This window comes from Hyaena hyaena, unplaced genomic scaffold, assembly GCF_003009895.1.
Source record: "Hyaena hyaena isolate Hyena2069 unplaced genomic scaffold, ASM300989v1 scaffold_1416, whole genome shotgun sequence".
Classification (NCBI taxonomy): domain Eukaryota; kingdom Metazoa; phylum Chordata; class Mammalia; order Carnivora; family Hyaenidae; genus Hyaena; species Hyaena hyaena.
In genome coordinates, this window is record NW_024082048.1 from 193968 (window position 1) to 206808 (window position 12841).

General features: G+C 36.8%; 1 protein-coding gene across 2 annotated transcripts in view; it reads left to right on the forward strand.

Annotated features, from left to right (window-relative positions):
- The window catches only part of CHMP2B (charged multivesicular body protein 2B), a 35331-nt gene that overhangs the window by 12133 nt on the left and 10357 nt on the right, over positions 1-12841 (forward strand). Inside the window, exon 2 of one of the 2 annotated variants that reach the window (XM_039223645.1) lies at positions 1381-1472. The exons of the other annotated variant lie outside the window; for it this stretch is intronic. Within the exon in view, the coding sequence (XP_039079576.1) occupies positions 1381-1472 (92 nt within the window). The remainder of the gene's footprint in view (positions 1-1380; positions 1473-12841) is intronic. 2 annotated transcript variants of the gene reach the window in all.

Genomic DNA, 12841 nt, shown 5'->3' on the forward strand with positions numbered 1-12841 from the left:
ATTTTTATATGCATTGTGAGGTAGAGGTCCAATTTCATTCTTTTTCATGTGGACATCCTGTTATCCCAATGCCATTTGATAAAGAGACTATTCTTTCTATTACCATTGTTTTTAAATCTTCTTGACTAGAAAGGTACTCTAGTGAAGTGATTAAGATTACTGATTCAGGAAACGGAACACTTGGATCCAAATCTGGCCTTACTGCTTACTATCTTGTGACCGTGGGCAAGTTACTGAAACTTCCCAACTCTGTTTTCTTCAAATGTAAAATGATAGAAAAATCAACTCCATAGCATTATTGTGAATATTATATTGTGTACTATATGGACAGCACTTATCAAGATTCCTGGTAATGAAAGATCAGTTTTGGCAAGAATTACCATCAATATCTATGATTTTTGAAGAAATTACTATTTAGTAACAACTAACCCAAATGACAGTCCCACAGGCCTAAACTAGTACTTTAATTCTTCAAAAGACGGGACTTGATGGATTCAAATGAATTGAAATAAATTAGAAAAACTTTAAAATTGAGTGGACATTTAATAGTGTATCACGACATTGTGTGTTATTTACCCCTTAACATTTATCCCTATTTTATGAATAAGAAACCTGAGGTTTAGAATATTAACCAACTTTCCCAAGATAACATCATATAATGATCAAGTGGCAGAGGGAAGATTCAAATTCAGGGCTGCCCCATTCGAAGGTCTACTGCTTCACCTTTATGATGACTTAGCATAGGAAAAAAGATTTTTTTTTTTTATTTTTTTTTATTTTTTAGGAGAGAGAGAGAGAGAGACAGTGTGAGCAGGGGAGGGTCAGGGAGAGAGGGAGTCACAGACTGAAGCAGTCTCCAGGCTCTGAACTGGCAGTCAGCACAGAGCCCGACGCGGGGCTCGAACCCACGAACCGCGAGATCATGACCCAAGCGAAAGTCGGACGCTTAACCGACTAAGCCACCCAGGCGCCCCTAGCATAGGAAAAAAGATTTAATAAACACACGATCTGTCTTCCTTCCTGGAATTTCGTATAATCATGGGGTAAGAAGAGATGAAGAATGTGTGTGTGACATATATATGCCATATAAAACATTGTGTAGTATCAGTTCTCAAAGAGAATCTTTTATTGTGATTTATATATACTTTTGGAGACTATAAGATATCTGCACTTACCTTTTGTAGTTCTTTATATAATTTTTATAATCCAAGTTTTAATATATTTGACTTTATATATATATATATTATATTGAATTAAAAAATTAACATCTACTAAAGCAAGGTTTCTTTTTTTATTAAGGTCTCCAAGTCTAGTATTTTAAATGGTATTGAAGAACATTTTAGAATTCATACATTTAGGTTTCTTTTGTGGTTCTCTTAGATGTAATAAAGGAACAGAATCGAGAATTACGAGGTACGCAGAGGGCTATAATCAGAGATCGAGCAGCTTTAGAGAAACAAGAAAAACAGCTGGTAAGTAGAACATTAAATTTCAGTTTAACTTTTCAAACAAATTTGGAAATTAGTGTTAGAATAATTGGCTAACTAAGAGAAAGACACATGGCAGGTGGTAAGTGATTTACTAAGAAATGGCATTTTATGTCTTCCTGAATTTTCTGCTTACCTTCGTTTATTGTGTCATTCTGCTAACATTTATCAGGATTCTGTGTATTCTGGTGATTATAAAATCAAATTATTCTTCAGTTTGTAGAAGTCAGGAATGCCCAGGAGGAGATATTCCTCAAAACACAGCTACTTTATTCTCAGTTAACAGCAAAGATAAAATGGTCCTGAGTAGTAAGAAAGGTTGTAAGAAATAATTATGTTAACACGTAGATATCTTACTTGATGTTTTAGTGATCATTGTGTCTGTGATAATCAAATGTCCTTTTTTAAAATAGACTGTCTTATCTTGAAATACTTTTATGTTATGTTTGTATATGTTGCTTAAAATCTTTTAAACAGCATAATTGAAGTATTATTGACATGCAATAAAGTCCATTATATAAAGCATATAATTTGATATATTTTGGCATATATATGTATATATATATAAACTGATGAAATCTTTATTACAATCAAGATAATGAACATACCCACCATCTTGAAAAGTTTCCTTATTTCCTTTGCAATTACTTTTACGTATCCCTCCCTGACACCTTCCTCTGCAGCAAACACTGATCCGTCACTGTAAATTAGTTTACATTTTTCTAGACTATATAAATGGAATCCTGTGAATACTTTCTTTTAATATGGCTTCCTTCACTCATACTTATTTTGAGATTAATCAATGTTACATAATTAGCATTAACTTTTTACTTGATGAATATTACTTTACTGTATGGATGTTTCATAGTTTGTTTATCTGATCACCAGCCAGTGGACATTTGGGTTATTTCCAGGTTTGGGCTATTTTGAATGAAGTTGCTGTAAAGATACAAGTGGAGTCTTTATGTGAACATATGTTTTCATTTCTCTTGGGTATATTCCTAGAAGTGGGATTGCTGGTTCATGGGGTAAATGTATGTTTAACTGTGTAAGAAACTACTAGACAATTTTTCAAATCAGTTGTAATGTTTTCTGTTCTCGCCAGCTATAGATGAAAGTAAAGTTCCACATTTTGGCCAATAGTTGGAGTTAACAGTTTTCTGTTAGTCATTCTAGTGGTGTATAGTAGATGGTCATTTCAAATTGCATTTTGCTAATTTCTAATGACATTCAGCATATTTTCATGTGCCTGTTTGCTATTTACATATCTTTTTGCCAAAGTGTCTATCAAAATATTTTACCCATTTTTTTCATCAAGTTGTTTTATTTTGTTTATTTGTAAGAGCTTATATATTTCAAATATAATTACTTTATATTTGGCATAAATATATATTTAATTACTCTATATTTGGTATTTATATGTATACTTAAATATATATTTGGTAAATATTTTCTCCAGTTATTGGCCTTGTCTTTTTTTTTCTTAATAGTGGCTTTTGTGGAACAGAAGATTTTTATTTTAATTAAGTGAAATTTCTTCTTCTATGACTACTACTTTTAGTATCCTAAGAAATCTTTCTCTAACCCAAAGTCGCAAATATTTTCTCTTCTGTTTTCTCCTAGAAGAATGATAGTTTTAGTTCTTACATTTAGGACACTGAACCATAATGAATTAAGTTTCACTGTGCTATCAGGTGAGGGTAGAGGCTCACTTCTGCATCTTTTGAGATGATGGTCATGCAGTTTTTCTTCTTTAGTCTGTTAACCTAGTGAATTGAATTTATTGATTTATTGAAGTTAAAATCAGGCTTTTGCTCCTGGGATAAGTTCTATTGGTTATGATGTGGGTTGTTTTTGAAATACTATTTTTAGTAAGCTGAGATTTGTTAAGAATACAGTAAAACCTTGGTTTGCGAGCATAGTTCATTCCAGAAACATGCTTGTAATCCAAAGCACTTGTATATCTAGGCGAATTGCCCCATAAGAAATAATGGAAACTCAGATGATTCGTTCCACAACCCAAAATAGTAATATAAAAATGACTACAATATTATAATACAAAATCATAAGGAAATGCAAAATATAAAGAAAAATAAGCAAATTAGCCTGTACTTCACCTTTGAAAATCTTTGTGGCTGGTATGAGGGTTTTGTGTAGGATGACTTTCACTGTCACTGACAGAATCCCTGCTGTCTTTGGCTCATTGGAATCTTTTCTTTTCATGAAACTTTACAAAGAACCTATCCAATGATACTTGTTTTTGCCTTCTTTTGAGGATTTCATGTAACTGTGACATTCATTGTTGTTACACATCTCCTTAATCTCATTTGAAGTGAGGGATTCCTCCACCTTTTTCTCCTCCTTCACTGTAGACAGGATGCAGTCATAAACTTCTTATAAAATCTTGCAATTTCAGCCACCTGCATACCTTGTTTGTCCTTCTCAGTGATTTCCTTCTTAACTTCCACTGTAATCATCTTCATTTTCCTGCCTTTCTTTTCAGCCTTTTCGTGCACGGAGGCCATTGTATATGCTCACACAGCTGTTGGTTACAGTATTAATAAACTCTTGTCATATACTGTATTTAATGTAACGGGCAATAAAGCAGCAGGGGAAACAGTCTATATCTGTAGGCAGCCTGACTTAAATGAAGCAAAGCATTCCTAAGCTTACTCTTGTACGGAAGAGCAAAAAAACTGCCCATTGGTGCTTTGAAGTGACAAAAAATACACTAGTGCCAGTTGTGGGCACCTTCCACCGTTCTGAAAAATCACTGATTTTTGCCAAACACCTTGGCCTAAGACTGAGCATCTGAGCATGGGAGATGATCACTCACAATTCCACAGCGAGCAAGTCAGAGAGAGAGAGAGAGAGAAGTATTGGCTCTCTTGTAATCATGTGACATTCAGCGCCTCATACTACTCCTATTGCAAGACATCACTTCTTTATCAAGTTACAATGTATCAGAAATGTTTACTCATCTTGCAGAACACTCAAAGAACAAGTTACTCGCAATCCAGGATTTTACTGTATTTACATCTGGGGATGCCTGGGTGATGTGTCCAACTCTTGATTTTGACTCAGGTGATGATTTCATGGTTGTGGGATTGACCCCACATCAGGCCATGCTGGGTGTGGAGCCTGCTTGAGATTCTCTTTCTCTTCCCCTTCTGCCCCTCCTGCATGCTCTCCCCCTCTCTCTTTCACAAAGAAAAAAAAAAAGAATATTTGTATCTATGGTCATGAAAGATACTGATTTGTAGTTATCTTTTCATGCAGTGTCTTTATTTGGTTTTGACATCTGAGTGATGCTGACTTGGTTTCTTTATTTCTTTACTGGAACAGTTTGTGGATTTCTTCCTTAAATGTTTGATAGGATTCGTCAGTAAAGCTATCTTTGTAGATAGGTTCCTAAACTACCAGTTCAGGTTTTAGAAAAAACAGATACAGAATGGATCATCAGATAATCTGTCTTTTTAAATGAGCTTTGGTAGTTAGCATCTGTCAAGATCCATGTTTACTAAATGTTAAAATATGATGACCTGTTATTCATAATGTTCCCATATTATCCTTTAACATCTTTAGGAAATAAAGTGATGCCCCCCCCCCCTTTGCATTCCTCATCTTTGTGATTTTTGTGCTCTCTTTGTATCACTTTTTCCCCTCATCTATCTGGCTAATGGTCTATCAATGCCGTTGGCCAATCTCTTATAAAAACTGGCTTTTTAAAAATTATTTATTTAATTCATTTTTTTTAACTTAACATCCAAGTTAGTTAGCATATAGTGCAACAGTGATTTCAGGAGTAGATTCCTTAATGCCCCTTACCCATTTGGCGCATCACCCCTTCCACAACGCCTCCAGTAACTGTTCTCCATATTTGAGTGTCTTATGTTTTGTCTCCCTCCTTGTTTTTATATTATTTTTGCTTCCCTTATGTTCATCTGTTTTGTGTCTTAAAATCCTCATATGAGTGAAGTCATATGATATTTATCTTTCTCTAATTTCGCTTAGCATAATACCTTCTAGTTCCATCCATGTAGTTGCAAATGACAAGATTTCATTCTTTTTGACTGGCTAGTAATACTTCTGTGTGTGTGTGTGTGTGTGTGTGTGTGTGTGTGTGTACATACCACATCTTTATCATCTTTATTCATTCATCCATCCATGGACATTTAGGCTCTTTCCATACTTTGGCTATTGTCAATAGCGCTGCCATGAACATTGGGGTGCAAGTGCCCCTTCAAAACAGCATTCCTGTATCCCTTGGATAAATACCTAGTAGTGCAATTATTGGGTCGTAGGGTAGTTCTATTTTTAATTTTTTGAGGAACCTCCATACTGTTTTCCAGAATCGCTGCACCATTTTGCATTCCCATCGACAGTGCAAAAGAGATCTTCTTTCTCTGCATCATCGCTAATACCTGTTTTAATGAGTTGTTTATGTTAGCCATTCTGACAGGTGTGAGGTGGTATCTCATTGTGGTTTTGATTTGTATTTCCCTGATGATGAGTGATGTTGAGTATTTTTTCATGTGTCTGTTAGCCATCTGGTTGTCTTCTTTGGAGAAGTGTCTATTTGTGTCTTTTGTGCATTTCTTCATTAAATTATTTGTTTTTTGAGTGTTGAGTGTGATAAGGTCTTTATAGATTTTGAATACTAACCCTTTATCTGATATGTCATTTGCAAATATCTCCTCTCATTCGTCAGTTGCTTTATAGTTTTGCTGATTGTTTCTTGTGCTTTGCAGTAGCTTTTCAATTTTTTTTAATGTTTTATTTATTTCTGAGAGAGAGCAGGGGAAGGTCAGAGAGGGAGACACAGAATCTGAAACAGGGTCTAGGCTCTGAGCTGGCATGAGATCATGACCTGAGCTATAGCCCACGAACCATGAGATCATGACCTGAGCCGAAGTTGGACGCTTAACCAACTGAGCCACCCAGGCGCCCTGAAGCTTTTCATTTTGATGAGGTCCCAATAGTTCATTTTTGCTTTTGTTTCCCTTGCCTTTGGAGATGAGTAAGAAGTTGCTGCGGCCAAGGTCAAAGAGGTTTTTGCCTGCTTTCTCCATGAGGATTTTGATGGCTTCCTCTCTCACGTGTAGGTCTCTCATCTATTTTGAGTTTATTTTTGTGTATGGTGTAAGAAAATGGTCCAGGTTCGTTTTTCTGCATGTCACTGACCAGTTTTCCCTGCACCACTTGCTGAAAAGACTGTCTTTATTCCATTGGATATTCTTTCCTGCTTTGTCAAAGATGAGCTGGCCCTACATTTGTGGGTCCATTTCTGGGTTCTCTATTCTGTTCCATTGATCTGATGAGTGTCTGTTCTTGTACCAATAGCATACTGTCTTGATGATTACAGCTTTGTAATATAGCTTGAAGTCTGGGATTGTGATGCCTCCAGCTTTGGTTTTCTTTTTAAAGATTGCTTTGGCTATTTGAGGTCTTTTCTGGTTCCATACAAATTTTAGGATTGTTTGTTCTAGCTCTTTTAAGAATGCTTGTGTTATTTGGATAGGTATTGCATTGAATACGTAGATCGCTTTGGGTCATATTGATATTTTAACAATATTTGTTCTTCCTATCCAGGAGCATGGGATTTTTTTTTCCATTTTTTTGTCTTCTTCAATTTCTGTCATAAGCTTTCTATAGTTTTCAGTGTATAGATTATTCACATCTTTGGTTAGATTGATTCCTACGTATTTTGTGGTGCAGTTGTAAATGAGATTGATTCCTTGATGTCTTTCTTTTTCTTCATTATGGATGTATAGGAATGCAACAGAAATTAGTTGATGTCTGTACTTTGACTTCACATCCTGCAACTTTGCTGATTTCATGGGTCAGTTCTAACAGTTTTTTGGTGGAATCTTTTGGGTATTCCGTATAGAGTATCATGTCATCTGCAAAGAGTGAAAGTTTGACCTCTTCCTGGCCGATCTGGATGCCTTTTATTTGTGTTGTCTGATTGCTGAGACTAAACTTCCAATACTGTGTTTTATAACAGTGGCGAGACTGGACATCTCTGTCTTGTTCCTGACCTTAGGGGTCTGCTCTCAGTTTTTCTCATTGAGGATGCTATTAGCAGTGGGTATTTTTCATTTATGGCTTTTATGAAATCGAGGTATGGTCCTTCTGTCCCTACTTTCTTGAGAGTTTTTATCAAGAAAGGATGCTGTATTTTGTCAGATGCTTTCTCTGCATCTATTGAGAGGATCATATGGTTCTCATCATTTCTTATATTGATACGATGAACCACATTGATTGTTTTGTGGATATTGAAGCAGCCCTGCCTCCTGGGTATAAATCCCACTTGGTTGTGGTGAATAATTTTTTTGGTGTAATGTTGGATTCGGTTGGTTGATACCTTGTTGAGGATTTTTGCATCCATGTTCATCAGGGAGATTAGTCTATAGTTCACCTTTTTAGTGGGTTCTTTGTCTGGTTTTGGAATCAAGGTAATGCTGGCTTCATAGGAAGAGTTTGGAAGGTTTCCTTTCTTTCTGTTTTTTGAAACAGCTTCAAGAGAATAGGTGTTAACTCTTTAAAAAAATGTTTGGTAGAACAAACTGAGGGCTGAGGAGGGGTGGGGGAGAGGGGTAAAAGGGTTATGGGCATGGAGAAGAGCACTTGTTGGGATGAGCACTGGGTGTTATATGTAAACCAACTTGACAATAAACTATAAAAAAACATAAATAAATAAATGTTTGGCAGAATTCTCCCGGAAAGCCATCTAGCTCTGGACTCTTGTCCTTTGGGAGGTTTTTGATTACTAATTCGATTTCTTTACTGATTATGGCTATGTTCAAATTTTCTGTTTCTTCATGTTTCAGTTTTGGTAGTTTTTATGTTTCTAGCAATTTGTCCATTTCATCCAGATTGCCCATTTTATTGGCATGTAATTGCTCATAATATTTTCTTATTATTGTTTGTATTTCTGCTGTGTTGGTTGTGATCTCTCCTCTTTCATTCTTGATTTTATTTTTTGGGGTCCTTTTTCTTTTTGATCAAATTGGCTAGGGGTTTATCAATTTTGTTAATTCTTTCAATGAGCCAGTTTCTGGTTTCATTGATCTGTTTTGTTTGTTTCAATAGCATTGATTTCTGCTCTAATCTTTATTATTTCCTGTCTTCTGCTGGTTTTGGCTTTTATTTGCTGTTCTTTGTCCAGCTTTTTATGGTGTAAAGTTAAGTTGTGAATTGAGACCTTTCTTCCTTCTTTAAGAAGGCCTGGATTACTATATACTTTCTTCTTATGACCACCTTTGCTGCATCCCAAAGGTTTTGGGCTGTAGTGTTATCATTTTCATTGGCTTCCATGTACTTTTTAATTTCTTTTTAACTTCTTGGTTAGCCCATTCAGTAGCATCGTCTTTAGTCCCCAAGTATTTGTTTTCTTTCCACATTTTTCCTTTTGTTTGATTTCAAGTCTATAGTGTCATGGTCTGAAAATATGCACGGTATGATCTTGGTCTTTTTGTACTTGTTGAGGGCTGATTTATGTCCTAGTATGTGATCTATTCTGGAGAACATTCCATGTGCACTGGAGAAGAATGTGTATTCTGTTGCTTTATGTTCTGAAATGTTCTGAATATATCTGTTAAGTCCATCTGGCTCAGTGTGTCACAGTGTGTCATTCAAACCCATTGTTTCCTGTTGATATTTTGTTTAGATGATCCATACATTGCTGTAAGTGGGGTGTTGAAGTCCCCTCCTATTATGGTATTATTATCAGTGAGTTTCTTTGTTTGTGATTAATTGATTTATATATTTGGATGCTTCACATTTGGAGCATAAATGTTTACAATTGTTAGGTCTTCTTGGTGGTTAGACCCTTAATTATGATATAGTGCTCTTCTTCATCTCTTGTTACAGTATTTATTTTAAAGTCTAGATTGTCTGATGTAAGTATAGCTACTCTGGCTTTCTTTTGTCGACCATTAGCATGATAGATGGTTCTCCATACCCTTGCTATCAATCTGAAGGTGTCTTTAGGTCTAAAGTGGGTCTCTTGTAAACAGCATATAGACGGACTTGTTTTCATATCCATTCTGTTATTCTGTGTCTTTTGATTGGAACATTTAGTCCATTGATGTTTAGAGTACTGAAAGATATGAATTTATTGCCATTATGTTGCTTGTAGAGTGGAGTTTCTGGTGGTGTTCTCTGGTCGTTTCTAGTCTTTGTTTCTTTTGGCCTTCCCCCCTCACCTCCCTGTCTATTCTCCCCTCAGAGAATCCCCCTTAAAATGACTTGCAGGGCTTGTTTAGTGGTCACGAACTCCTTTAATTTTTGTTTGGGAAACTTTTTATCTCTCCTATTTTGAATGACAGCTTTGCTGGATAAATAATTCTTGGCTGCATATTTTTTCAGTCCAGCACATTGAATATATCCTACCACTCCTTTTTGGCCTGCCGAGTTTCTGTGGATAGGTCTGCTGCAAACCTGATCTGACTTCCTTTGTTAGGTTAAGGACTTTTTTTCCACTTGCTGCTTTCAAGATTCTTTCCTTGCCTTAGTATTTTGTGCATTTGATTATGATACACCTTGTTGGTAGTCAGATTTTGTTGAATCTAATGGGAGTCCTCTGTGCTTCCTGGATTTTGATGTCTGTGTCTTTCCCCAGGTTAGGAAACTTTTCTGCTATGATTTTGCTCATATAATCTTTCTATCCCTTTTTCTCTCTCTCCATCTTCTGAGACTCTTACGATTCTGATGTTGTTCCTTTGTAATGATTTCTCTAACTCTTAAATTGTGCTCTTTTGCCTTACTCTCCTTTTTTTTTTTTTCTGCTTCATTATTCTCCCAAAGGTTGTCCTCTATATCACCTGATTTGCTGCTCTGCTTCATCCATCTTTGCTGCCGTGGCATCCATTTGAGATTGCAGCTCAGTAATATGATTTTTATTTCATTCTGACTAGATTTTACTTCTTTTATATCCGCAGAAAGGGATTCTAATCTATTTTCAACCCCAGTTAATATTATCATGATTCTGAAATCTGGTTCAGACATCTTGCTTGTATCTGTGTTAAGTCCCTGGGTGTTGTTTCTTCCTGCTCTTTCTTTTGGGGTGAATTCCTTTGTTATTTTGAAGGAAGAAAAGGAATTAATAAGGTAAAAAAAATAAAAGAATTAAAAACAACAATACACACACACAAATCAAATAAATGATGCTAGATCCTGTGTGTGTTCTGGTTTGGTTGTTGAAAGGAACTTGAAAGATTAGAGAAAAAAGGGAAGGAAAAAAGGAAAACGTTTGAAAATTTGAAAAAATGAATACACTAAAATAGAATAAAATGAAATGATGGAAGTAAAATAGAATTTAAACAAATTTTTAAGTAAAAAATATAGTATAAAAAAATTAAAGGAAAATATATTAAATGAAAATGGAAAATACATTTTTCTCTTTCTGTATTCAAGAATAAGAAAGGAAAAAGAAAAAAATTGAATAAGCAGACCAGCAAACAGACTGAAATATGATTGAAATTACATTGGTTTCCACTAGAAGTCAAACTGTGAAGGATTTTATAGGCCATTAACAAGGCAGGCTGAGAGACCTGTGGTGTCCCTGAAGAGCGAGGTTGGCCTAGTTGGGCAGGGCTTAGTGTAATGGCTCTCTTCTCCACTAAATGGCACTGCTTAGCTTACTGGGATGGATTGTTGTGGCGCACGTAGGTGTGTATGCACATCCACGGGAGGGGTGAAAATGGCGTCATCCAGCTACCCAGTCTCTAGTTTTGGAACTCTGTTCTCCCTGGCCAGCAATTGCTCACCCATCCTTTGTCTCTGGTTTCCATCCACTTTTCACTTTTACACTCTCCATGACCAAGCAGTCAGGTTGTCAGGCACCTCCCTCCTGAGTCTTATCTCAGATGCGGCTGTTTCCCAACCCCTCACTTCTGAGGGACTATGGCTTTGACCCACCCAGACCCTCTGGGGGAGTGTCTCACCAAGCAATGGCTGGGTGCTGGCTGCACCCAGGGACGTTCACTGGACCGTGCTGCTGCCGCTGATGCCCAGAGATTGCAGCTGCGTGTCAGCCCACCCCAGAAAAAGTTCACGCGATAGTGTAGCAGCAGCGTTTCAGGGATTATGGAAAATCACAACACACATCTGGCACTAGGCTTCACCCTTCATTTCCTTGTTCCAGCACCAGTGAATGTGGTTTTCTCTGGGGTCTGCTAGGATCTTTGGCTGTGGGGTGGCCACACAGCCGAATGTCCTTCCAGCAGGGAACTGCCTCTCCCTGTGTGGCCCGAGCCCCCCTGGACCTCACTCTGCTCCTGGGGAGTTGCTCTTCCTAGCAGAGCACCGCCAGCTAGAGTTTCAGACTCTTTACTCCCATTTATAGAGTCTTAATAGAATTTAAACCCTCTCCTTTCTCCTTTCTCCCTTTTTTGTTCAGTCCCTGTGGCTGTTTTCACTTTTCTACTTTGTCTTCTGCTCCTTTTGGGGGGGGGGTGCTTTTCTTGTACTATCCTGCCCCATCTCCATCCTCTCTCTGCAAGCAAAAACAGCTCCCTGCTCTCCGTGGCTCCCCCCCCCTCCCCAGTTCACCTCTCTGCACCATGTACCTGCTGAGTTCTGCGGTTCAAGTCGTGCAGTGTTGTGTTGATCAAATCAGTTTTCTAGGTACGAAGGATGGTTTGTGTTGATCTGGCTGTATTTTATGGATGTGAGAGGCAAAAAAAATTTCCATACTGTTTTACCATCTTGACCCCTTCCTCAAAAATGCCTTTTGATTTCATTAATTTTCTGTATTTTTTCTTTCCTATTATCTGGATTTCTTTTTGTTTTTATTTTTTCCTTGTGTTTATTGTTTCACTTTTTTTTTTTTTTTTTACTTTCTCTGGTTTGAAGCTTATGAGATTTTCATGTTTTTCTAATATAAGCTTTAATGCTATAAATTTCCCTCTAAGAACTGTTTTAACTGTAGCACCACACATTTTGATATGTTGCATTTTCCTTTTTATTAAGTTCAAAATATTCTCTTATTTCTCCTGAGATTTTTCTAACCCATGACTTATTTAGAACCATGTTAATTTCTGCTTCTTTATGATATTCCTTCCTTTTCTTTACTGATTTCCAGTTTTATTTCAATGTGGTTAGAGCACACTTTGTATAACTTCAGTCCTCTTAAATTTATTGAGCCTTGTTTTCTTTTTTTTTTTTTTTAATTTTTTTAATGTTTTATTTATTTCTAGGAGAGAGAGAGAGAGACAGCGTGAGCAGGGGAGGGTCAGAGAGAGAGGGAGTCACAGACTGAAACAGGCTCCAGGCTCTGAGCTGGCAGTCAGCACAGAGCCCGACGCGGGGCTTGAACCCACGAACCGCGAGATCATGACCTAAGCGAA